Source organism: Saccopteryx bilineata, chromosome 2 (assembly GCF_036850765.1).
Source record: "Saccopteryx bilineata isolate mSacBil1 chromosome 2, mSacBil1_pri_phased_curated, whole genome shotgun sequence".
NCBI classification, from domain to species: domain Eukaryota; kingdom Metazoa; phylum Chordata; class Mammalia; order Chiroptera; family Emballonuridae; genus Saccopteryx; species Saccopteryx bilineata.
Window position 1 is genome coordinate 249712899 of NC_089491.1, and position 25408 is coordinate 249738306.

The window sequence follows — 25408 nt, forward strand, 5'->3', positions numbered from 1 at the left end:
TTCTGAGTTGGGGGAGATCTAAGATCCTTTCAAGTGTTTGCAGCACCAGCAGAGGGCACTCTAGACCTCAGAGGGCGATGATGACCCAGGATAGGGAGCTTCTTGGAAGCTACCTGATTGCCCTGATGAATTCACACAAAGGCAGAGTGAGGCAGCAAACACTGGAGTGCCTCTAGCATATGCCCCCCACCCCCACCCCAGCATTCCAGTAGCTGTGCGCAGGAGGAATAGCCCGTCTCACAACACCCCAATTTCACACCCTCCTTGGTTTCCTGGGATATCAGATACTGAAGATGGGGTTCTCCCACAAGAAAAGGTTTTTTTTTCCCCATCCCTAGTAAAAGCAAAGTATAGGTATTATGGAAAACATCCATTTTATGTAATGTTGGCAAATGTCTGTTTATCCTGAAGAGTTGAACAACTCTAAGCGGATTGAGGAAATTTGGTTTTCACTTTGGCCCGTGGTGACTAAACCCTGGCAGCAAGTGGCTGGGGTTGGGGCTTCAGCATAGCATCCAGAACTGTTCTTTCTCATGCCTGCCAGGTAGATCTGACACTAAATCACTACATGTTTGGTAAGTCATTGGCCTGTTTCCCCACCTGTAACATGAGTGGCCATAAGTGACCATCTTCTTGAGCCTTTGCAGTTATGCTCTCCACCGACCACAGAAGGAGTTTAGAGGGGAAAGGGGAAGGGTGAGGAGGATCCAGCCTGGGACAGACAGATAATAGGGATGGGAGTATGAGATCAGAGTTCTCATATTTCCTCAGATGACTATGGGTTCATTCAGGGGAGATGGGATAGATCTGTGATGTCTAACTCTTTGTTACCTCTAGTAGTATTTTCTTTGTTTTTTATTTGTTGGTTGGTTTTTTTTGTTTGTTTGTTTGTTTTGGTATTTTTCCGAAGCTGGAAACGGGGAGGCAGTCAGACAGACTCCCGCATGCACCCAACCGGGATCCACCCAGCATGCCCACCAGGGGGCGATGCTCTGCCCATCTGGGGCATCGCTCTGTTGCAACCAGAGCCATTCTAGCGCCTGAGGCAGAGGCCACAGAGCCATCCTCAGCGCCTGGGCCAACTTTGCTCCAATGGAGCCTTGGCTGCAGGAGGGGAAGAGAGAGACAGAGAGGAAGGAGAGGGGGAGGGGTGGAGAAGCAGATGGGCGCTTCTCCTGTGTGCCCTGGCCGGGAATTGAACCCGGAACTCCTGCACACCAGGCCAACGCTCTACCACTGAACCAACCGGCCAGAGCTCTAGTAGTATTTTCTAAAAAGCAAACTACAATGTAATGTTTGAAGTTATGTTCAAAGAACTTTAGGATTAAGAACAGAAAATCGAATATTTCAAAATACTGATGGTGCCTGACTGGTGGTGGTGCAGTGGATAGAGCATCAACCTGGGAAGCTGAGGACCCAGGTTTGAAACCCCAATATTGCCGGCTTGATCATAGGATCACCAGCTTGAGCAAGGGATCACAGACATGATCCCAAGGTCACTGGCTTGAACAAGGGGTCACTGGCTCAGCTTGAGCCCCCGTCAAGGCACATATGAGAAGCAATCAATGAACAACTAAAGTGATGCAACTACAGTTAATGCTTTTTATCTTCCTTCCTGTCTCTCTCAAGAAAAAAAAAACACTATTACTGATAATGTAATAATCCTCCATGCCCTCAATTTGCCATGAAGGTTGCTTTCCTTAGTCTTTGTCCTCTGAGCTCCACAAGGCTATGGAGTGGCATCATTCCTCCACATTACAACCAAGGACACTGAAACCAGAGGCTGTGACTTGAGTGGTCTTAGGATAGGGGCTGGCACGGATGAAAGCAAGAAGGAGCACGAACACCCAATGGCAGACTTCTAGTCTACCCCGAAATGATACTCCACATGTGGATGAGCATGGCCTTTTTGGGTTAAATGAGCTAACAGATATTAAAATAAAAATTATGCCTTACTCTAAACAATAATGTTAATGATAGAATTTCTTACATAAGAAGGGAAAGAATTACCTAAAAAATAAAAAAATAAAATCCAACAATTTGGTGTTTATAGATTAGGGATATAGCAAAATATATACACAAGTTTAAAAATTAAAATGCTGAGCTAAATGAACTCTCATGCAAATGCAAATTCAAGAAAAGCAAAGAGCATCAATTATATTTAGAAAAGAGAAGTTTAAGCTGGAAGCATTAAAAGAGGCAAAGAGGGCACTAAAAGGCACCGTTTTTCAATATATCGCTATTAAATATATATACCCCAAATACCATGGTACTTATTTATTGACAATTTATACCCTGCCTAGTTCTCAAAAAGAGCTGATATAATTGCACGACTAACATAGCAACAGCACACATATAAGAGGAACAAAAATGAAAGGGAAACAGAATTATATAAAGAAAAAATACAAAATCAGACGACAATTAGATCAGGTAAATGAGTGTTAACTATTTTGGTCACAGACCCCTTCCAAAATGTGAGGAATACTATAGACCCCTCACCCAGAACAACTCATTCATACACATATCCACACAGCATTGTTCAGCCCCTAGAGTTTCACAACATTTAAGACCCCTGCATATTCACAGACTCCCAGGCAGTCCACAAACCCCAGGTTCAGAACTCTGCAATAAACAGAAGTTAGAGAAAATATGAATTTGAATAAAATAGTTTAAAAACTCAGTTAACAAACAGAACCGATAGAGTAAAAACGTATTTCTTCAGAGTACATAAATGCTTTATAAAAATTGATAACATATCCAGGCCCAAATAAATTATATGGACACTTTGAAATGTTGACACCACAATACAGTAAGAAATAACAACAATGACTTAAGCATTCATCACTTGGAAATATAAAAAATAATAACAGTTGGGCCAAAAGTAAATTCCTAATATAATAACAAAAAATACCACATATCAAACTTATGGAGTGCAGAAAAAGTTCTAACTATAAGGGAAAAATCATAAACCAAAGTACTCACATTTACTAGAAATATTAAAAATATGATTAATAATTAATTTTAGAAATATAAACTATTAAGCCAAAAAAAGAGAGAAAAGAATACATATACTTTGACACAACAATTCAATTAGTAAACAAAATCAAGAGTTGGAGGTTTACAACACTCAACATCTGCCATGAGGAAAAATGTAAGACAACAAAAACAACTAAACTCAAGGATGATTAAACTATTCCCAGGGCCATCTATCATGACATTACACTGTGAACATAAATAAAATGAAAGACATTTAAATACTAGATATTCAAACAGAGAAAGAAATTGAACAGAAAGAATTCAGTTCTGTTCACACTTAAAAAAATGACTAGTACCTGTTCTGACCAGTTGAGAATGTCAACCCTTCAGAAAGGGGTTTTAATCCTGTTATATAAATTGTCAAAAGGAAGAAAGAAGTTTGGTGGGGGGCAGAAAGTGCATATTCCAAAACATGAGAATAGCATAAAATGAGTTGAGAAGCTGGGAGTTGAGAAGGACAGAAGCTGGCATGAAACCCATGTGGCTTGTTTAGAAGGGATAAAGCCAATTGGGTGAAATGGGGATTTACAGGCAGAAAAGCCCCCAAAGGTTAGTTTTAAGGAGAATGGTGACATGTGCAAAGTGATGCTTTAAATATTCCAATCTGGTTGGGGTACACAGAAAAATGCAGAGGGAGACATCAAAGGTAAGAGAGAAACAAGATGACTGCCTGCCTGGGAGGCATAAGCCTGGCCAGGGCTGAGGCAGAATGGGGATGGGGGTGCCAAGGAGGTGGGGGGGAGCTGTTATCACCCACACCAAGTAGGGGGTCTCAGCATTCTCTCCTCGCTCCTGGTAAATGACTGAAGACCCTCGGTGCAGGTCTCCTGCCAACGATGCCCAGGCGCCACATGGCCAGGCCATGCCAGTCCAGTTGGTGGTGTAGTCAGTTCTGGGGGACTCTTGGGTGCTGGTTAAGTGTTTCACATACACAGCAAAGAGAGGAACTTGACAGAAGTGATCTCCCCAGCCCACCAGATCAGTCCTTTTAAAAGGACTACCAAGCCCCACTTACTCAAGAATATGGCTCCCCAATTTTGTTCATTAAAATGACACCTAACTGCCAAGCTGAGCTTCTGATTGGCTGAAATAAACATGATTCCAGCCATAAACATTTGGAAAACTTCAAAATAGCTCAGGCTGCCTCCTCCCACACTAGCTGCAGAGTCTGGGGGGAAAGCCAATACTAAAGATCCCCATGGCCACATGAAGACCTGAGGGCCTGGGACAAACAATTCCGAACTAGCCAGACCCATCATTGCTGGGCACAATGACTGCCTTCAAGCTCTGCTGAGTCAGGGCAAGCAGGCCTGACATTTGGGAGATGCTGGGGCTACCAAGGACACCCAGTGCAGGGCTCACAGCCTGATGTGTGCTGGGACATTACAACTACCTGAGAGCTTTAAAAACACACCAGAGCCCCACCTTTGGGAATGACCACTGAATTGATCCACATGGGATCAATCCTCAGTTGAACACCAGTTGGCAGGGGGGAGGACAGAAGTACAGGGACATGGACTGCACTGCCACAACGGGGAGGCTGAGGGTGGCTTCCAGAAAATGTGTGTAGGACAAACACAGTGCACCCCAGCCCAGGATGCAAGCCTGAGGAAGTATGGAAAAGCTGGTTCAATGAGGGCCTGCTATAAGCTCTGCCATTTCAGGAATCAGATGGGGATGCTTCTCTAGGTGTCAGGGACAGTGTCTCCAGGTGAGGCATGGGTCTCTGGGTATCCACACTAAATCTCCAGTTGCCAAAGCACTTTCATAGGTGATCTCATTCTGAATGGGGACTTTGTATCAACCCTTAGAAGTATGTGGCCAGGTATCACTATCCCCATTTCACAGATAGAAAAATGGAGACTTGGGGCTTCCTCAAGGTCACCTAGGAGGGATGGAACTGAGACTTGAACCCAGACCTCTGATTGAATCACCCTGCCTTTAACATCCCCCCACCCCCGCCTGATCCCACACTGGAAGGTGGAGAGGCCGCATAGCCACCAGATTAGAAATGAGCCATGCTGATGTCCATGGTGCACTGTGGTCTTGGGAGCTCTGGGTCTTGTTGATGGGTTTCACTAATACCTCGGGCCTGGGCTGAGTCAGAGCTGGGCATCAAATGTCCTCAGGCCTACAGGACCAAACTTCTACTCTCCTGTGAAAAAGACTACCCTCACTCTAACACAGAGCAGGACTGAGGACTGAGACCACACCAAGGACTTGCACCCTCACTCCCAGTCCCAGAACTAATCCCTCCAGACACTCCCTTTATTCCGTAACCTGTTTTGGTTGTCCCCACCAGTGCCCAAACCAGGCAGATTTCATGTTGTGGCTGAGGTATCTTTTTGGATTTTCTCTTTAGCTAATTTGGACTGTGAGAATGGTTATTTCTCCTAAAAGTGCCAGACTGTAGCCTGATGTTCAAGAGTTCTCACCTGACATTTTCATGGGTTTAACTCAACTTTCTCCCTCTTACATTTATTCCTCTTCTGGATTCTGGAAAAACTGAACCTCATATGCCTGGGCATCAAATGTGAGAATGAGAAAACCGAAGGCCAGCTCTTTTTCTGGTGCACAGTTATTTGGCGGCCTTCCTATCCCCCATCCACCCTTGTGCTCAGTAAACCTCCTGATTACAGGGCACCTGGTTCCGAGGGGGCCTTGCTGGTGATGTGGGAGTTCAGAAGCGCCTAGGTTCAGCACTGGTATCAGGAAAGTGGGCAGGGCCTTGTCGACAAAGCAATTGGGTGAGGGCTCCATCTGGGAAAGGCTTTCAAGCTTCGGTATGAGCTCCTCCCTCTAGAGCTTTTCCTCAGCATGTATTTTCTGATGCCGAATTAGGTGTGAGCTCCCCCTGAAGGACTTGCCACATTTGTTACACTCATAGGGTTTCTCTCTGGTGTGGGTTTTATAATGTTCAATGAGGGCCGACCTGTGCCGGAAGGCTTTGCCACACTCATTGCACGCGTAGGGCTTCTTCCCGGTGTGGATTCGCTGGTGCTGGATCAGTGCAGAGCTGTGGCAGAAGGCCTTCCCGCACTGGCCACACTCATAAGGCTTCTCCCCTGTGTGAATCCGCTGGTGCTCGATGAGGGAGGAACTCTGGCTGAATGCTTTCCCACACTTATGGCATTTATAGGGTTTCTCACCCGTGTGGGTCTTCCGATGCTCGATGAGGTTAGAACTCTGGCTAAAGGCCTTCCCGCACTCTTCACATTTGTATGGCTTCTTTCCAGTGTGAATCCTCTGGTGCCGAATGAGGTGGGACCTGTGACAAAAGGCTTTCCCACAGAGATCGCACTCATGAGGTTTCTTTAGGGTGTGGATTTTCCGGTGCTGGCTCAGGCCTGAACTCTGGTTGAAGGATTTCCCACATTCCTTACACTGATAAGGTTTCTCTCCGGTGTGAATTCTCTCGTGTTTTCTGAGACTTGAGCTACGACTGAAATCTTTCCCACATTCCCTGCATTCATAGGGTCTCTTCCCAGTGTGGGTTTTCTGATGTTGCGTGAGAGCTGAGCTCTGGCGAAAGGCTTTTCCGCATTCTGGGCACTCATAGGGCTTCTCCCCAGTGTGGATTATCTGGTGTCTGAGAAGGTGTGAGCTCTGGCTGAAGGCCTTCCCACACTCACAGCACTCATAGGGCTTCTCCCCAGTGTGGATCACCAGGTGTCTAAGAAGGTGTGAGCTCTGGCTGAAGGCCTTCCCACATTCCCGACACGCATAGGGTTTTGGTGGTTGTGCAGTTCTGTGAGGTTCATTAGGTCCCAAGTCCACCCTGCCCACTAGCTCACAGCCATGTTTATTGGGCTCTTCTCCACCATGGATTAATGGATACATATTAAGGTCTGATTTCTGGAGGAAGGTTTGGCCAAATATTTCATCATCCTGGGGTTTGTTTACTTGGGGGATACTCTGATGATGAACAGGGCTTGAGCACAGACTGAAATTCCCCTCATAATCATCATGTTCCTCGTTTGGTTCCCCAAGAGGGATCTCCTTATAGATAACAGCCATTTGCTCTAAACCTCTTTCCTGAAGAAATGAGTCCCCCAGGTCCTCCTCTGGGAAAAGTTCTTGCTGTATCTCTAACCCATCTTCAAACACAAAGGTCTCACCAAGCTTGGATGCTTGGGGAACCTCCATTGTGAATCTACCACCCCCAATGACTGTATTTCTCAAAAGATGTTCTTCTTTGGGAACACACTTACTGTTTTACAATCTGAAAAGAAAACAAGGGACATTGTCAAGCCAGCAAGTCAAGCACCTAGTATGTGCCTCTGCCTCCTTCCTGTGCCAGAATCAATGGTAGACCTAACAAAATAAGACACAATCTTGCCCTTGAGATGATACCCACTGAGTTAGACAGAAGTTTGACTTATAAAAAACTGCAAAAAGACAAAGAAAATACAGAATCGAGAGCCACACCATGGTGTCTAGACTCTGAAGGCTGAGGATGTTTGGAAATGTGGGCTAGAACAAGAAGTAGAGCTATATGGCAATACTCTGCCTACTGGAGGATGTTAGGGATGGGGTTTTTTGGGAAAGAGAAATAACACATTTTCTGTTTGTTTTTTTTTTGTTTTGCTTTGTTTTAAGCGAGAGAGACGGAGACAAAGGGAGAGACAGATAGGGACAGACAGGTGGGAAGGGAGAGAGATGAGAAGCATCAATTCTTTGCTATGGCACCTTAGTTGTTCCCTGATTGCTTTCTTGTGTCTCGACTGGGGGGAGCAGGGTGGGGGCTACAAGAGAGTGACCCCTTGCTCAAGTCAAGCCAGCAACCTTGGGTTCAAGCCAGCAACCTTGGGCTCAGCAACTTTTAGGCTCAAGCCAGCAATCATGGGGTTATGTCTATGATCCCACACTCAAGCCAGCAACCCCATGCTCAAGCTGGCGACTTCGGGGTTTCAAACCTGGGTCCTCTGTGTCCCAGTCCAATGCTCTACCCACTGCACCACTGCCTGGTCAGGCCTGAAAGTTAGACAGAAGTCTCTTCTTTTTCTTCATTCTGGTGCCCCAGCCAGAACTCTGGGAGTCAACCAACACCTAATTCCTCTCTCTAACCCGCATGTCCTATCCTGTCTATTTCCAGAGGCTATATTGAAGGGGTCTCTGCCTCTCTGTCCTTGCTGCCATTCTGCAGCTCAGGCCTGCAACACCCTGATTATTTCAATACTCTCCTCTCAACTGGCCACCTACTTCCAACTTCTGCTCCTCCTTCTGGTCCATTCTCTCCATTTATACCAGTGTCAAATACCCAAAACACAGATCTGATCGTGTCATTTCTCTTCTTAGGATCTTGTTACTGCTCAACTCCTTCACAAGGCCCATCATGATGGCCTTTCCAGCCCATCCCCTGCCTCTCCTTTCACACACCCCTACCCTGCCAGAAAACTCATTTGTGCTGCTGTTTCTTCTGCCTACCAGGTCCCTCCATGTTCTCAGACTGCCACAGCTCATCCTTTTAGACTCATTCCAGATGTTCCCTCTTCTCTTCATCCTCATACTGGCCATCTCAGGCACATCCCACACTGACCCACGGAGCTTGGTGCATACATCCATCAAGAACTCAACACCCTGGATGGCAAACATGGGTTGACAGGTCTCTCCCCACCACTGCCTGCAAGTGCCCTAAGGGTAAATCCTGTGCTCCTACATTTTGGAACCCACAGCCCACATAGTTATTGAATTAAGGAAAAGCTTTTTGGTTTTGTGCTAGAACTGATTGTCACATTTACCTCTTTATTTTAAAGAAGTCAATTTCTCTGGAAGATATAAACAAATAAAACAGACAAAAGCATCACTGCTTCAGTTGAAGGAGGGTGTTTTTTGGTTTTTTTTAAAGATTTTATTTATTCATTATAGAGAGGGGGGAGAGAGAGAGAGAGAGAAGGGGGGAGGAGCAGAAAGCATCAACTCCCATATATGCCTTGACCAGGCAAGCCCAGGGTTTTGAACCGGTGACCTCAGCATTCCAGGTCGACGCTTTATCCACTGCGTCACCACAGGTCAGGCTGAAGGAGGGTGTTTTGGTAGAAACAAAGAAGGAGGCTAGAACACCCCCACTCAGCCCCCTATCACACTGTGGTGGCTCCTGAGGGAGCCTCTGAGGACCCTATTTGGAAACTCATGTGCAGCTAAAGGGAAACTAAACTCTCCAGGTGCCATAATGATAACAGCTCGTGTTTATTGAGCATCTGCTTTGTGCTAGGCATTACTAGACCTTTTATAAGTATATCATTTAATCCTTACAACTCTATACAAAGGTACTGTTATCCTTACCCTGAAGCTTAGAGAGTAATTGACTTAAAAAAAATTAAAATAGCCTGACCAGGTGGTGGTGCAGTGGATGGGGCGTCGGACTGCGATGGCGAGGACCCAGGTTCGGGACCCCGGGGTCGCCAGCTTGAGCGCAGGCTCATCTGGTTTGAGCAAAAGTTCACCGGCTTGGACGCAGGGTCGCTGGCTCGAGCAGGGGGTTGCTCGGTCTGCTGAAGGCCCACGGTCAGGGCACGTGTGGGAGAGCAATCGATGAACAGCTAAGGTGTCACAACGAAAAACTGATGATTGATGCTTCTCATCTCTTCGTTCCTGTCTGTCCCTGTCGATCTCTCTCTCTGACTCTTTCTCTGTCTCTGTAAAAAATAATAATAATAAAATTAAAAAAAAAATTAAAATAATCAGAAGTCATGATGGAACTCACTTATATTTAGAAATATTTTAATGAATTTTCACCTGACCTGTGGTGGCACAGTGGATAAAAGCGTCAACCTGGAACACTGAGGTAGCCAGTTTGAAACCCTGGGCTTGCACATATGAGAGTTGATGCTTCCTGCTCCTCACCCCTTCTCTTCTCTAAAGCATAAATAAATAAAAATCTTTGAAAAATTTTTTAAATGAATTTTCTTTGCTTACTTTAGCTCTTCTTGCCCTCCTCTTCAGGAACAATAATCTCCAATCCTTCCAGTTCTCTCATTCAACCTCACTGAATCTAACATCTCCCCATTTTCACCCTGTCCTCTTCTTTTAGTTCTACCTGTTTCCATCTAGCTTAGACCTTCTCCATCTATAGTGAGTCTCACTATATACATCACTTTAGCTAACTCTCTGACCAACATCACATTCCTTGCCCTACTGAAACCAGCTGCTGCTAATTCCTTTTCTGCCAATTCCTCCTAAAAATGTTGCCAAGGAAAATCATACGACTGTGTATGGCACTGAGACAGATTTCAAGTTTCCAATTTCAGCTGGGACTTCAGCATTCAGCTCCAGCATCCAACGACCGCCTTACTGCCAATCGCTCTCTTCTCAGTCCTCCCTTCCCCACCTCTTCTGGCACTGCTCACTAATACCTCCTTCTCAAAACCCTTCATTTTAGAGGTTGCAAATTGGCAGCCTGGGGATCCTGCCACAGACACGTCTTGTCCGGCCCTTAAAAGAGTTGGGCTTTTTCTTTTTGTTTGACTTAGCTGCCAATATGGAAAACTCAGGTTTCTGGCTTGCTCTTGACAAAACTGGAAGATGTGACAATATAGGCCCATTCCTTCACTAAACCCACCTTGCCTACCTGGCTGCCTCAAGACTTGGAGCTTACTGGACCCCCCAATCCTATGGTTCCTGAAAGGTCTCCCCCCAACTTTCATGCCCTTGGATCCCTCCTTAATATCTATGGATTGAAACTGTTCTTCCTTCCACCCACCTGTTAAATCCTGGTACTTCTAAGGTTTCCTCCTTAGGAGTTTTCCATTCCCACTATGTACCACCTACACCCTGAAGTCTCTACTCTGTTTTAAAAGTTGGCAATCCTTTATCTGTCCCCAACTACGTTTTAAACGTTTTTTTAGACAAAAAAGCCAAAGGTATGGAAACCCATGCTCCCCACCTCTCTGGGGCCTTCCCTGGCTCCTTCTGCATCCGTCACCCCATCCTCCAGGGAGCCCACAGGGCCGGGTACCTGGCAGACCCTCGGTCCAGTCAGGGTTTCCTGGCTGGAGGCCCGCGAGCCGCCGCAGACCAGCACACGCCGCCCAGGCAGCGACGACTGTGACCCACAGGCTTCCCACCAATCGGGATGCCCGCACCCCGGACCACCGAAGGGACAGGTGGGCACACTGGATGACGCAGAGCCACTCACCTGGGCCGGGGCGGAGCCGCTCACCTGGGCCGGGGCGGGGCCGCGGGCGGGCTGGGCGGGGCTGCACCTGAGCTGCTCCAACCCGCGGCCGACCCGGCCTCGCTCCCCGGCGGCTGCTGACGCGAAGCCCGCGGCCGCCTGAGAGCCCGGAGCCCCGCCCCCGCCCCCGCCCGCGGGCACTTCCGGAACTGCTCTAGGCGGCACGGAGGTTCGCGTCTCGATGGTTCCGCTTCACCGGGCTTCGCGGCGAGTTGCCGCTCGACTCTGGGACTCAAGGACAGGGATCAGGGGAGTCTTTCCAGTCCGACACAGAAACTCCGGGATGCCCCAAGTACGTCCCGGCTGGGAGGAAAACAGCTGGGCAAGTGTTGGCGAGAGTTCAAGGGAGAAAACTGAGGCCTCGAGGGGCAAGCCGGCCCAGAGGCGCAGGCTAGAAGCCCCGTTCCCGCTGCACTTGCCTTGAGGGTGGGGGAAAACCAGAGGCCGCCTGGGATCTGGGATCTTCAAGAGGAGAAGGGGATCCCAGAATGGACGCGTCACCTTTCGTAGGCCCAAGGGTACTGTAAGGATTTATCCTCCTTTCCTAGTTCTACCTGCCAACCCAGCCTTGGAGATGAAAGCAAGGGCCTGCTGAAGGTGTAGGTTTGACTCTCTCTAGACTCAGTGCATTGAGGGGTGACCTCCAAGCTTGAGGCGCCTCCTAGGGGAATCGGGAGGGAAGAGGGGTATGTTCTTGAACCTCCCTCCACCCAACGCTCAGGTCTGCTCTACTTTGATGGCAAGACTTGCCCCTTCACCCAGTGCTCCCCCTCGGGTCCAGCTGCCTGTGGGAGAGCCTTCCTGGGGCGGGGGTGGGGAGGGTACAGTCCTCTCAGGAGACCAGTAGAACAAGTGTTCCTGAGGGGGGGATGCTGCCCACTCTGCCCCTGCTATCTGTGGAACTGCTTTCACCACCCTTCACCCTGGCCCTGAAGTGCCTCAGAGCCCTACACACACACACACACACACTCACACTCACATCCATACCTGCTTCCCTGCCCCATCAAGGAGTAGGCAGGGTCTGTCCTTTCCCTACCTAGCAGCCTGGGCTCCGGGGGGGGGGGGGGGGACCCTGTTGTCACCCAATGAGCATTGGACCACAACCAGCCATGCAGAACAAGGAGTGGTAAAGGCTGGTTCCTTTTTTTTCTCCCTCCAGCTCCTCCAGTCACCGGAAGGTAAGCCACCAGTCTGAGCCCCCTGGGGGCCAGTGGAGGGGCTAGACCCAACCCCAAGGGTCTCAGGTGCTTCCTCTTGTGCACCAATCCCCAGAATCCCTACCTCCCTCCACCCTCCCCGGCCAACCACAGTCACTTTTTCAGCAGGGATCTCATGGTCCTCAGAATAGTTATTGTTGACATGTTGGGTATTATTAGCCCATTTTATAGAGGAGGAAAATCAAGTCTCAGTAAAAGAGAGGGACCTAAGGTCAGGGACAGAAGTGGGAAACAGACAGGAGACATTGATCCCACACACCACTCCTAGGATATGTAGCCCACAGAGCAGTAGTAATCTGCGTCGTCCTCAGGCTGCACGGGGCTGATGATCAGGACGCAGGCATTGTGGGCTGCATCTGTAGCTGCTGAGAAACGGTCAGGGATGTCTGGGGAACGGTGGTGATCCTTCTCTGAACGGTAGTAGAGGAGATAGCGGGGGGCGCTTCCTGCCCGCTGTTGATACCAAGACACTCCGTAGTCCCCAATGGTGGCATGGCGGGGGCTGAGCATGCAGGAGAGTTGGGCCACTTGGCCTGGGAACACCAACAATGCATCTGGCTGGGTCAGGGTTGGCTGAGAGACTGAGAGAGACAGACCATTAGTTCAGCCTCACACAACTGGAGCCTGGGGACCTTCTCGGAGTTAGGTTGTTCCTGAGGCCCTGTGAGTAGGCATCAGGCACACCAGCTTCTCCTGTGAAAAACTCAAAAGGTAACCAGCTCCAGTCCCTTCTAAGACCCTAAAGAGTCAAAGTTCAAATGTACCCTAGTGATCTAATCATTCAGAAAAGAAGAAACAGGCCCACAGAGAGTAGTGACTTGCCCCAGGTCTAGTGCAGAGCCACCTGTATGTTGCCAGTTCTCTCCTCCACCTCAGTGCCACTGCCAGAACCCTCCCACTGCTCATATCAATTTTGCTTCTTTGCAGGGGTCTTCTGGAGCCAGTGCTGTCTCCCCCGCCCCCCGCCCCCAGATGAGGCAGACCAGGGAGGGCTCACCTGCCAAGAGGGTTCCAATCAAAAGGAGGGCTAGGTGCCACCAGGCCATGGCCAACAGCAGGAGGCAGACAGGAACTGTTGTGTTGGGTGTGCTCCAGGTGCTTCAGGGCCCTGGCAGGGGAGACTACTGGACCAGCACAGTGCATGCAAATTAACCCATTGATTTGGCTGAGGCCAAACTGCCAGGCCACATCTTCCCAAACATGAGAATACTGACCCCACAGGGCCTTTTGAGAATAGGACCAGAAATCCACACATGCATTATAGCAGGGAGCTGCTTTTTTATTGTGGTATAACTCATGTGATAAATATAGAAATCTTAAGTATGGCTTGCTGATTTTATATCTAAGATATATATACATACATACACACACACACACACACCCCTGCAACCTCTACCCAGATCAAGATTTAGAACATTTCCATCTCCCCAGAAGGCTCCCTCATCCCCCAATGGTAACCATCATTCTGACTTCTATCACTTAGATCTATTTTGCCTGCTCTAGAACTTCAAATATAAATGAAATGATAGCCTGTCCTCTTTTGTCCCTGCTTCTTTTGTTCAACATAGGCATAATCCAGAGTGTGCAGTGATATTTAATTCATTCTCATAGCTGTGTGAATTAGTTTACTTATTGTGTGAATTAATGTATCCATTCTGTTATCAGACATTTGCGTACTTTCCAGTCCTTGGCCATTGCAAATAAAACTTGTGAATGATCATGTTAGTGTCTTGAATGCATTTATGTTTTCATTTCTGCTGGTAAGACACCCAGCACTAGAAGTGCCTGGGGGTAGGGAATGGTACATTTAGCTGTAGCAGTAACTGCCAGCGTTCCCACCAGTGGTCAAGAGAGTTCCAGTGACTTCACATCCTCACCAGCAGTTGACATGGTCTTAATTTGCCTGATGGCAGGGAGCTGACTTCAGTTGGGATTCATTTTCCTCATCTGGAAAATGAAGAAAAAAATTGTACTAACCCAAGAGTTGTGAAAATACAAAGATAGGACTTATGTGCCCAGTGCCAGGCACAGTGCATGTATTAATTGTGCCTTTCATTTTCTGTATTCTGATGCTTTGCTATCTGGGGCCTTGCTGATCTTAGAGGACTGACCCTCCAGGGTTAGCCAGCTTTCCCAATGCAAACCAATTAATCCTGAGCCTGCACTCCCAACCACCTCCTTTATTGGCCTCTCGTACTGGGCAAAAAACTTTGGTAAATGTCTATACTGGTTTTATTCATAATCGCCAAAAACAAAACCCTAAAACAACAGCAGGTGAATGGATCAACAAACCCTGATGTACCCAGACAATGGGACCCCTCCCCCAGTGATAAAAAGCAACAAACTATATATTTTAGAAGGAACAAATGATACCTGGGACAACCTGGGGGAATCTCAAATGCATCCTGCTGAGTGAAAGAAGCCAGACTCAAAAGGTTCCATATGTATGATTCCTTTTATGGAACATGCTGGCAAAGGCAGTGGTTGTCAGGGGCTGGAGTTGACTACAAAGGGGCATAAAGAAATTTTGGGAAGTGATGGAAATGTTCTATATCCCTAGTATGGTAGTAGTTATATGAGATTTGTCGTAACTCAAAACACTAAAAGGGCCTGACCAGGCGGTGGCGCAGTGCATAGAGCGTCGGACCAGGTTCGAGACCTCGAGGTCGCCAGCTTCAGTGCTGGCTCATCTGGTTTGAGCAAGGCTCACCAGCTTGGACCCAAGGTCGCTGGCTTGAGCAAGGGGTTACTGGTCTGCTGAAGGCCTGCGGTCAAAGCACATATGAGAAAGCAATCAATGAACAACGAAGGTGTTGCAAAGAAAAACTAATGATTGATGCTTCTCATCTCTTTCCATTCCTGACTGTCTGTCCCTGTTTATCCCTCTCTCTCTCTCTGTGTCCCTGTAAAAAAAAAACAAAAAAAAACCCAAGCCACTAACAGGGTAAATTTTACCTCTATAAACTTAACTAAAAAAAAAAAAAAAAAAAAGAGCCTGACCTGTGGTGGCACAGTGGATAAAATGTCGACCTGGAACGCTGAGGTTGCCAGTTTGAAACCCTGGGCTTGCCTAGTCAAGGCACATATAGGAGTTGATGCTTCCTGCTCCTCCCTGCCTTTTTTCTCTCTCCTCTCTAAAAAGAAAAAAGAAGTAGAAAAAAGAACAAAAGAAAGGAGGCGGCTCTGGCCAGTTTGCTCTGTAGGTTAGAGCGTTGTCCCGAAACACCAAGGTTGCAGGTTAAATCCCCAGTCAGGGCATATAAGGGAAGCTATCAATGAATGTACAACTAAGTGGAACAACAAATGAATACCTCTCTCTCTCTCAAATCAATAAATAAATAAAAGAGAGGAGGCTGGGAATGAGGAGTAAAGCAGGAGAGCAAACACTGTGAGCACAGGAAAGGAGGCTGGAGTTGGGCAGGGGAGCCTGCAAGGTTGGTGAGGACCTCAGTGCCCCACCCCTAAAAACCTCCCCCACTTTTAGTCTGGCAGCTCAGTCTCTACTGGTATAAGAATGTGGTCTCTGAACATCCCTGGAAACCAAGGATTTAGGCCCCACTATAGCCCTGCCTCAGATCCCGTTACCAGGATACTGGGGGGAAGGCATTTCCTGCCTAGATGGCTTGGCTTGGCAGCTCCCACTACCATGGAGACCAGCTTGGAAACTGGGAGGGCCTGTCTCCTCCTGCTACTCTGACCCAGCCTGCAGGAGGAAGAGGAGGCCAAGGGTTCTGGACAACTGCAACAGCCCAACCCCAAAGAGAGCGAAGTAGGGACCACAGCCACCCACCCATCACCCATCGATCCTCCCCCATAGACATACTTCTTCCAGCAGGGCCAGAACCCTGAATAGATCTCAGTTCCAGTTCCTTCCTTAGACAGAAGTTGGGATACCAAAGCCCCCATCTCTGTCTCCTCTCCCCTGCAGCCATGTTTATCACAGTGATGTTTGGAGGTAAGTAGAATCTCCTGTCCCAACAGATGGATTGGGGAATGGTATACTCAGCTTGCTTCCATCTGCCCTGGGATGGGGGGAGGCAGTGTAGGTAAGGGATGGGGGGTTGGGGGGAGCAGCTCTGTGGGGAAGCAGAGCTCCCTAGTGCCTGGAGTGATTCCTTAGAGGGGAAAACCCTGGTTGGGCACCAGGAAATTCACATGGGGCTCTCTCCTAGAACACCTGCCATGCTACCACGGAGGATGTTTTTTTTTTTTTTTTTTTTTTCTTCTTTTTTTTTTTCATTTTTTCTGAAGCTGGAAATGGGGAGAGACAGTCAGACAGACTCCCGCATGCGCCCGACCGGGATCCACCTGGCACGCCCACCAGGGGTGACGCTCTGCCCACCAGGGGGCGATAATCTGCCCATCCTGGGCGTCGCCATGTTGCGACCAGAGCCACTCTAGCGCCTGGGGCAGAGGCCACAGAGCCATCCCCAGCGCCCGGGCCATCTTTGCTCCAATGGAGCCTTGGCTGCGGGAGGGGAAGAGAGAGACAGAGAGGAAAGCGCGGCGGAGGGGTGGAGAAGCAAATGGGCGCTTCTCCTGTGTGCCCTGGCCGGGAATCGAACCTGGGTCCTCCGCACGCTAGTCCGACGCTCTACCGCTGAGCCAACCGGCCAGGGCCGGAGGATGTTTTTAAATTACATGACCTCTTGGCTGTTGCTTCAGTCAGTCGTCCTTAGGCTTTGGTGTACATCAGGCACCTGAAGCTCTGACCAGTTAGAATCCTGACCCTCTGGTGGGAGGGGATCCATTGCAGGAGGGGGACTGGAGCAGGAGGCTGTCCAGTATAGGAGGCATAAGTTGTATACCAATTACTGACGTCTCAGGAGATGGGTCGGGGTGGGGTGGGGTACTGTCCTAGTACCATAGTCCTACTCCCTGCTGTACACCTGAAACTAATACAAAATAATATTGAATGTAAACTATAATTGAAAAAGAAGAAAAAGTTAACTGCTTAGGGGTACTTGTTTACTTTTGGTGGTGATGAAAATATTTTAGAAATAGAGGTGATCATTATATAACTATAAATGTATTAAATGCCACTGAATTGTACACTTTGGTAAAATGGTGTTCATGTTAAAGAAAATTTACCTCAAGAAAACAAATCACTTAAATATTAAAAAAAAGATGTGGGATAGGCAAAACAGAGGGTTTCAGATTGGGAGGAAGGAGAGGGCCTCATTCACTCCCCTCTGCCCCTCCCCTGCAGCTGGCTGCTGGGAGCTGGTGAACCCCTGGTGTAGCCTGGTGACTCTCACTGCCCATCTAAGGCAAAGGGGGCAGGTGCCTCCAGATGGTGAGGGGGCAAGAAAGGGTTGGTGGGGTGTGGTGGGATGGGGGCCCAGGGCTGCAGGCGTGGGTACCAGCCCTGTTCTGCCTCCCTTCCTTTCCTCCCAGCAACCATTGCCCTCCTGGCTGAGGATGGACACCTGGTGAGCCTGGACAAAGACCAGGCCTCCTCCACAGGCAGCTCCCTGCTGCAGGAGCGTGGGACTTACATCCTCGTGAAGATCATTAGTGAGTGGGACCCAAGACTCGCTCCCTTCTCTGTAATGTTAGACTATAAGAGGGGGAACTGCAGTACAGAGACCACCCAAGGCCCTACTCATTCCCTCACTTTGGCCAGAACCTACCCCTGACCCTTTTATCTAATGCCCTGTTCTGACCCCAGCCCGAGCCAGCAAATAGATCGAGAGTGAGAAATAAGGGCCAGTCAGGGGTCATTCTTTGTCCCTCCACAGATGGGGAGGGTGGGGCCCCCACTCGCTATGAGTCCCTATTGGAAAACTTGGATAAGCGGTGTCCAAAGCTGGCAGGTGAGTATCATAGTAGAGCCCTGGGGTGGGCAGGGAGCATCTTCTCCCCAGTCCCTACCGGAAGGGCTTCCTGGGCCTTCCAGAAGAGCTGCGCTGGCTGTCAGGCCTACCCACAACGGGCAACAGCCAGAGGAGACGTACTGGCACTCACCATGGCCACAAGGAACAAGGCCCTCTTTCAAATACCCAAAGGCTGGACTCCCTACAGTCCAGGACCGGCTAGTTGAGGCCAGGAGGCAGGTAAGAAGACATGGATACTTGGGGGGACATTCACACCCAGAAGTGGGACTCTTTCCCACGGGACAGAAAACTGTGTACTGACAGAGGTGGGCAGGCCCCCAAAGTCAACCCCCATCACACACACACATCTACCTGAAAGATGGAACACACTGTACCCAGAGACAGGCGCCTACCACTCCACTGCAGTGTAAGTGCCCAAGAGCAAGAACATCGTCAGTGCCCAGGAGTTGCTAAATGAATTCCAGGAAGGCAAAAACAGTACATCACGTGCAATGGTGGAGCTTGCACTAGGTTTGAAGGACCTGCTCCTCTGTTCCAGCAGGCCCCATGACTGGGCACAATACAGCCTAGTGGCCAAGCTGGACTTAGATCCAAGGGGGTTAGCTGTGACCTCTGCCTTGTGTAATCAGGCCCAAACAGTGGCCCAGCAACATTCCTCTTACAGAATCTGGATTAGGTTGTATTAGCAAAAGGGGCAAGGTCACAGAGAGGAAGTGAGGCCACTGGGGGTCCCTAAGATGTGGGTGCAGAGAAGGGGATCTGGAGGCAGAGACAAAAAAGGTGGAAGGGGCAGGCATCCCTGAGAGGGGAGACAACCAGAATTCCAGCTTCCAGAGTCAGATGCCCTTGAAGTCACCGGGTAATGCCTCACTACACACTCTGACTAACCAAAGCAGTGGGATTACAACAGGGCTCCTCCCTCCCTACACAGGAGGCCAGCTTACGGTAAATCATCCCTACCACCTCTTCAACCATGGTGCTACCGGCAGACAGGCCAGTGAGAGGACACACAGCAGTCTCTGGTCTAAAATAAATTCTTTTAATTGCACATTCGTGTCTCAGGTCATCTATGGGGTGAGAATCCCCCTCTTCACTCCCAATCCTAGCTACATGGGTACTTTCTGGTGTTGTACTCTGGCTGTCAGTGAAGGGGTGGAAGTGAGTGCAGAGCTGGCCCCAGAATCTGCTCCAATCTGCACCAGTGTGCCTCGGTTCTTCAGGGCAGGGTGCTCAGACCTGTGGAGGGAGGGGTGGGACAGGCTTGGTGGTCAGCCCCCAGGTATAGGAGGAGGGGCTGCCCCTCCCAGTCCCTGCCTGGGTCAGGGGCCACTTGCTCACCATGGTTGTATTTGCACTGCTTCAGAGCCTCGCTGAAGCCCTCACACAGGGACAAGTCACTCTGAGTGGTGGAGCAGTCCAGGAACTGCTTGATCTCATAGGCGCAGGGCCCCAACTGCAGAGGCTGGGGGGCAGCACGGATGGGGGCCTGGTATGGCACAGGAAGAAGCAAGGTCAGGTCAAGGTTCGTACTGACAAGTGGGTTCCAAAGCTGAGGGCCACCTACAACCCCACAACCCCAACCCAGGGGCCTCAACAGTCCCAGGCAGGCTGGGTGACCCAGGACCAGCAGACTCAGCAGCTCCATCTGTTAAAACAGGGTCAGCAACAGCCCTATCAAAGTCACTCAGCTGATGCTAAACAGAATCTCCTTGCTGCCTCATAATAGGCATGCTGGCCAGGTGGGAGAAGACTCTAGAAAAGCCCAGGAAGTGTTCTACTACTACTCTTAAGAGTATGAACCCCACCCCAAGTTCTAGCAACTTCCTGGCTCAGCCACACTGATCCTCATGAACCCTGACCCTGCCACTAAGTCTGCCTTTGGCTCAGGACTGGTAGGGTGCCCTGGGACACCCGGCATCAGGGACAGGCCAGCAGGGAGCAGGCCCCAGTGTCACCAGCTAGCTACCTTTGCCCTTGGGCTCAGGGACTACAGTGCATGACCTGTGTGAGTAGGTAGATAGGAGATTAAGGAATTTAAACATCCCTCCTTTCTACTAGGGTTGGGTGACCTTGGGCCAATCTCCGAGCCCTAAGGACCTGGGTTTCCCCATCTCTAAAGGGCTGGTGGCATCTGTCCCTGGGAGTCCAGGGACCTTGGCCTTAGGGGAGGGCCTAGGAGAGCTTGCGAGTGAGTGACAGAAGGTCAACGGCTGAATGAGAAACAGGACCCTGGTTGGGCCAAGTCCTGGGCCTGAGGCAGCTCTGGAAATGCCCGAACACAACTGGTGGACATTCCAGCTGTAATCTCCGCTCCATGGCCTTCAGAGAAGTAGGCCTCAGTTTCTCTGGAACCTGTTGCTCACCTGCTGAACGGCAGGCTGGGCGGGCTCCGAGCTCCCCCCACTGAAGGCTCCAGTCAGGGCACTGCCCACAACGTGTCCCACAGCCGAGCCCACGGCTACCCCAGCGGCAGTGGACGCCATCTGAGCCATCAGGCCCGGCTGGCCGGATGGGGCCGCGGCCGGCGCCGCGGCCGAGGGAGGCGGGTGCGCGGGTGGGTGGGCAGAAGGTGCGGCAGGGCGGCTGCGGGATTGGGAGTGGGGTGTCGCAGGGTTAATCCAGGCCGGACCCCAGACCAGAGGCCCAAGGGTCCCGCAGACCCTGGAAATACCCCCCTCCTCTTCCCGTGGGGTGGGCGACGTGGTTGTGACATTTCCTTACCACCACCACCACCACCACCCTCGCCCTGGCTAAGATGGCGCAGTAGTCGTCAAGGTCACGCTCTCACACCCTTGGGGGAAGTACCCACACTTCCCGAAGCATCTCCCCATGGGGTCCCTGTCTCGCTCACACCTGGCTGGCCGGGCGGCCGTGCTGCGGCTTCCCCGGGGCATGGTCGCGGCGGTGGGACTCGACTAAGATAAATCAGCGACAACAACGGTGGCGGCGATTCTGTCTTCGGGACTGACGCTACACAGCCAGTCACTGCCAGCGCAAGGGGCGGAGCCTCGGGACACGCCCCCAGCGGGAGGTGCGGGGCTTGCGGCAGCTCTTCTTGTTCGTGTATCCCCAGATCTTCTCTCCTCCAGCATCCTTTCGTGTCGGCGGTCGTTTCAACGGGAAATATGACCACGCGCCCTTCCTGCGCCTGGCCCAAGCTTGTGGGCCCTGGGGATATGAACCAGTGTCGCAGAGCGCGGAGGGTTTACTCAGGGGCGACCAGCCTTTTCCTTCAAAGACCATCGCGGAGCCAGTGAAGTTGGCAGTTGTCTAGTGTTCCAGGGCAGAGGAGACAGGGAGACGACCGATTGAGGCCCTCCTGGGATGGGGGCTCGAGGTGCCAAGCGGTGCTCCTTCTCCCCCTATCGGAGTGTGCGGACTATTGCGTGGTCTCAGTGTCGCGCGGGGGTCGGCGTCGGGGAATGGGACTAGAGCCGGGAAGAGGTGCCTTGAGGAAGGCCAGGGGGACCCGTTTCCACAACTCCCGCCAGGGGGCGTCCGGAGCCCCTCTTTGATTCCTTTCTGGCCAAAATGCGCTGCAGGCCTGGGCAGCCTTGAGATGAACTGCCCAGGCGCGAAGAGGCCCCCCTCGTGCCCCATGAATGCAGCGCCGCACACTGACGGCATTTACGCGACATTCAAATAGCGTGCCCATGCCAAAGGCTGTGACCTGAGTGGCATCCTGATTTTAACACCTTGGTTCCAGGCCACGGAAAGGGCAGAGGTGTGGATTTTAGGCTCCTTCCCAGCCCTTCAGGAACCCCAGTTTTTCCAGTTTTTCTGAGTGACTCTGCAGTGGTCATATTATTACCCTGGGGAGGGGACTGACTTCTTTACTGCATCCCCCCCACCATCACTCTCCCTTGTGCATTGGGAGGGTAAATTGAGCCCCGGTGGCACAAGGATTCTGTGGAAGATGAAATCACCCAGAGCCATTGGGGAGGGGGTGAGAGGGGGCGTTGATTCAAGTGGGGAAAGGAGGCCCCTCTGTGAGGAGAAAGGAGGGAGAAAGGGAGAGAGGGGAGGAGGAAGGGGCCTTGCCTGGCATACTCAATTATGTGTGTACAGAGCACTTCCAGGCCACATATACCTTCAAGTCATGTGCACTACTGTGTTCTTACCTCTAGCCAGCCTGTGAAGTAGGACCCTCCTCTGACCCCTATGTGGTCCTGACCACCCTGTACCCTCTATATGGGGTACAAGCATGTGAGGGGTGGGTCATTTTCTACTTACAGACATGCCAGGTTTGGTCCAGCCTCTACTACTTTGCTCATGCAGTCCCTGCCCACCTGTTGGCATTTGCCAAATTGGTCCATCCTTCTAGGCTTATCAGGGACCTCTTCCTGAAAGAAGCCCTCAGTGACCAGCCAACCTTGCTGAGTGCACGGTTAGCTTGTAACCATGGCCCTCCATCCTCAGCCTGTACTTCAAGTGGCTGTTACTTTGGCCCCCATGGACTGGTGAACTGCAGGTTCCCCAAAGCACGGCCATATATCCCTGGGGGCCTCAAGACCACTAAATGGACATTTTTTTTTATAAATAAATTTTTATTTTAATGGGGTGACATCAATAAATCAGGGTACATACATTCAAAGAAAACATTTCCAGGTTATCTTGTTATTTAGTTCTGTTGCATACCCATCACCCGAAGAGAGATCGTCCTCCGCCACCCTCCATCCAGTTCTCTCTGTACCCCTCCCCCTCCCCTCTCCCTCCTTCCCTCCCCCCACCCCCCATAGCCAGCACACTCCTGTTCATGCCTCTTAGTCTCGCTTTTATGTCCCACCAATGTATGGAATCCTGCAGTTCCTGTTTTTTTTCTGATTCACCCATTTCACCCCGCACAATGCTACCAAGACTCCACCATTCCGCTATAAGTGATCCGATGTCACCCTTTCTCCTAGCTGAATAATATACCATGGTGTATATGTGCCCCGTCTTCTTTATCCAGTCCTCTACTTTTTTTTACAGTGATTAACAGCCTTTAAGCAAACTCTTGGCCAATACAGCAAGAATCCATGAATGAGTAGTGTCCTTAACATGTTCCCCAAGTCCAAGTTGGCCCCATCACCATGCCAAATCCCCGAAAAATGCAACCCAACCACAGTTCAGTCTGTTAGGAGCCGCCACAGGGAGCAGGAGTCCAGGAAAGTTCCCCACAGGAAAAGTCCGCATGGCACTGGAATTGTTGTCACCATTCTATACTTTGCAGCTCATGTCCAAGTCCCAATGACCGCTGCTTCTAGCTGGTAATGATTCAGGCAGACTGGAAAAAACCATTTGCAGCATGCGTGGATATTGGAGCTTCTGTTCTCCTCTGCCTGGAGAGTTGAGACCAGGTTGCTTTTCCCTGGAGCTCTGTGACTGTGGCCTGGTAAAGAGAACCTTGGGATACACTAAGCTGGGTGGCAAAGGTAAATTCATAATACAAGTTGGCATAAGGAGGAAAGAGAGCTCTAAATTAAGAGTAGGTCTCAGCCTGAAATATGAGTGGGGCATTGAGGTAGGAGGGATAAAGGAAACACTATATATTAAGCAAAGCAGCAGAAAATAGGACTATCAACACCCACAACAGAGATCTTTGAGGGAAGAATAAAAAACCTGACTATTCAGGCAAAACATAGTTAAGTGGCCCTTGTGCAAATGAGATCAGTTTACCTGCTTCTTGGAAGAAATACCCTAGGCTCGTCCACAGTGTCGTAGATGGGGCCGACGGCCCTGGGCACCTTCAGCCTTCAGTGGCAAACCCCAGCTTTCTGGGCAAGGTTAGGTCATAGGTGGTTGGAGCAGGGCTGGAAGAGACTGAACCCTCCCTTAGAGGAGCGAGGGGGAAGCCCACCTTCCAGTGTCCCTGTTTCCTCACAGCAGAGGCGTGTAAGCCTGGCAGGCTTTAGCTCAATGACCTTCCTTTAAATGAACATTTTTTATGGAAATAATTATGTGTTTCATGTATATCAGAAAAAAAATGTATAATAAGCTCATCAAATTCATGGCTTCTTGACCAATATTGCTAAGAATGAGGCTGAAGTAGGCATTTCAATTTTTAAAAGTGAGTCACTTTAGGCCCTAGCAGGTTGGCTCAGTGGTAGAGCGTCAGCTTGGCATATGACTCTCCTGGATTCAATTCCTGGTCAGGGCACACAGGAGAAACACCCATCTGCTTTTCCACTCCTCCTGCTCCCCTTCTCTCTCTCTCTTCATCTCCTGCAGCCATGGCTTGATTAATTCAAATGCATTGGCCCAGGTGCTGAGGATGGCTCCATGGAGCTTCTGCCTCAGGTGCTAAAAGGCCTAGCAATGGGCCCCAGATGGGCAGAGCATTGCTGCTGTGTTGGGGGATTGCCAGGTGGATCCTGGTCAGGGAGCATGCCGGAGTCTTTGTCTCCCCTCCTCTAAAAAAAAAAAAAGAAAGAAAGAAAAAGAAAAAGCCTGACCAGGCAGTGGTGCAGTGAATAGAGCGTCGGACTGGGATGTGGAGGACCCAGGTTCGAGACCCCGAGGTCACCAGCTTGAGTGCGGGCTCATCTGGTTTGAGCACAGCTCACCAGTTTGGACCAGGGTCGCTGGCTTGAGCAAGGGGTTACTCGGTCTGCTGTAGCCCCACGGTCAAGGCACATATGAGAAGACAGTGGGTGAACAACTAAGGTGTCGCAATGAAAAACTGATGATTCATGCTTCTCATCTCTCTCTGTCCCTCTCTCTGACTTTGCACAGTGGATAAAGTGTCGACCTGGAAATGCTGAGGTCGCCGGTTCGAAACCCTGGGCTTGCCTGGTCAAGGCACATATGGGAGTTGATGCTTCCAGCTCCTCCCCCCTTCTCTCTCTCTGTCTCTCCCTCTCCTCTGTAAGATGAATAAATAAATAAAAATTAAAAAAAAAAAAAAAAAGGCACTTTAAACAAAAACTTGCTAACAGTTTAGGTAGTAAAAAATCACAGCTGTTGGCCATCTCTTTTGCCCTCTAGGAGTCTCTGTGGAGCCTTCCTGGAGAAGTAGAGAAGCTATGGCAGCTCCCTGAGCTAGGACCTGGAAGGAAGGTTGAATCAGCCTGATTATCCTCTCTTCCCTTCCAGCCTCACTCCCTCCTAGGCCTGGATGTCCACAGCCTCACCTTTTAACATTCAGGATCCTGGCCACCTAG

General features: G+C 50.0%; 4 protein-coding genes and 1 long non-coding RNA gene across 9 annotated transcripts; 2 read left to right on the forward strand and 3 right to left on the reverse strand.

Annotated features, from left to right (window-relative positions):
• Positions 1–2165: 2165 nt before the first annotated feature.
• On the reverse strand, positions 2166–11281 carry ZNF70 (zinc finger protein 70). 2 transcript variants are annotated; one of them, XM_066259963.1, is made up of 2 exons: positions 11174–11281; positions 2166–7258 (listed from the first exon to the last, which is right to left on the reverse strand). In XM_066259963.1, exon 2 carries the CDS (start codon positions 7180–7182, stop codon positions 5836–5838), a length of 1347 nt encoding a protein of 448 aa, XP_066116060.1. In that variant the 5' UTR covers positions 7183–7258; positions 11174–11281; the 3' UTR covers positions 2166–5835. The 2 variants fall into 2 exon arrangements, with proteins under 2 accessions (XP_066116060.1, XP_066116062.1); XM_066259965.1 differs by lacking the exon at positions 11174–11281 and adding an exon at positions 10994–11054.
• An 89-nt stretch (positions 11282–11370) lies between these two features.
• Positions 11371–13494, forward strand: LOC136325501 (uncharacterized). Its single transcript, XR_010729262.1, has 3 exons — positions 11371–11504; positions 12372–12390; positions 13357–13494. It is a non-coding gene; the product is annotated as an uncharacterized lncRNA (long non-coding RNA).
• VPREB3 (V-set pre-B cell surrogate light chain 3) lies at positions 12561–13556 on the reverse strand. The gene is made up of 2 exons (XM_066259980.1): positions 13427–13556; positions 12561–13010 (listed from the first exon to the last, which is right to left on the reverse strand). Exons 1-2 carry the CDS (start codon positions 13473–13475, stop codon positions 12694–12696), a joined length of 366 nt encoding a protein of 121 aa, XP_066116077.1. The 5' UTR covers positions 13476–13556; the 3' UTR covers positions 12561–12693.
• A 2142-nt stretch (positions 13557–15698) lies between these two features.
• On the forward strand, positions 15699–19282 carry C2H22orf15 (chromosome 2 C22orf15 homolog). 4 transcript variants are annotated; one of them, XM_066259974.1, is made up of 7 exons: positions 16148–16198; positions 16308–16384; positions 17639–17725; positions 17827–17946; positions 18171–18245; positions 18329–18485; positions 19198–19282. In XM_066259974.1, exons 2-6 carry the CDS (start codon positions 16360–16362, stop codon positions 18466–18468), a joined length of 447 nt encoding a protein of 148 aa, XP_066116071.1. In that variant the 5' UTR covers positions 16148–16198; positions 16308–16359; the 3' UTR covers positions 18469–18485; positions 19198–19282. The 4 variants fall into 4 exon arrangements, with proteins under 4 accessions (XP_066116074.1, XP_066116070.1, XP_066116071.1 ...); XM_066259973.1 differs by having other exon boundaries at positions 15764–16384; XM_066259977.1 differs by lacking the exon at positions 17639–17725 and having other exon boundaries at positions 15699–16384.
• A 2-nt stretch (positions 19283–19284) lies between these two features.
• On the reverse strand, positions 19285–21277 carry CHCHD10 (coiled-coil-helix-coiled-coil-helix domain containing 10). The gene is made up of 4 exons (XM_066259979.1): positions 21120–21277; positions 20630–20849; positions 19605–19752; positions 19285–19502 (listed from the first exon to the last, which is right to left on the reverse strand). Exons 1-4 carry the CDS (start codon positions 21158–21160, stop codon positions 19483–19485), a joined length of 429 nt encoding a protein of 142 aa, XP_066116076.1. The 5' UTR covers positions 21161–21277; the 3' UTR covers positions 19285–19482.
• Positions 21278–25408: the final 4131 nt, after the last annotated feature.

Excerpts from the sequence above, each read along its gene's own strand:
- ZNF70 (XM_066259963.1), bottom strand. The coding sequence starts at position 7,182 with ATGGAGGTTCCCCAAGCATCCAAGCTTGGTGAGACCTTTGTGTTTGAA.
- VPREB3 (XM_066259980.1), bottom strand. The coding sequence starts at position 13,475 with ATGGCCTGGTGGCACCTAGCCCTCCTTTTGATTGGAACCCTCTTGGCA. Across the intron at positions 13,011-13,426 it reads GATTGGAACCCTCTTGGCAG|TCTCTCAGCCAACCCTGACC; the intron begins GTGAGCCCTCCC and ends TGTCTCTCTCAG.
- C2H22orf15 (XM_066259973.1), top strand. The coding sequence starts at position 16,360 with ATGTTTATCACAGTGATGTTTGGAG. Across the intron at positions 17,726-17,826 it reads GGGGCAGGTGCCTCCAGATG|CAACCATTGCCCTCCTGGCT; the intron begins GTGAGGGGGCAA and ends CTTTCCTCCCAG. Across the intron at positions 18,246-18,328 it reads GCGGTGTCCAAAGCTGGCAG|AAGAGCTGCGCTGGCTGTCA; the intron begins GTGAGTATCATA and ends TGGGCCTTCCAG.
- CHCHD10 (XM_066259979.1), bottom strand. The coding sequence starts at position 21,160 with ATGCCCCGGGGAAGCCGCAGCACGGCCGCCCGGCCAGCCAG. Across the intron at positions 20,850-21,119 it reads ACGGCCGCCCGGCCAGCCAG|CCGCCCTGCCGCACCTTCTG; the intron begins GTGTGAGCGAGA and ends CCAATCCCGCAG. Across the intron at positions 19,753-20,629 it reads CCCAGCCTGCCGTTCAGCAG|GCCCCCATCCGTGCTGCCCC; the intron begins GTGAGCAACAGG and ends GTGCCATACCAG.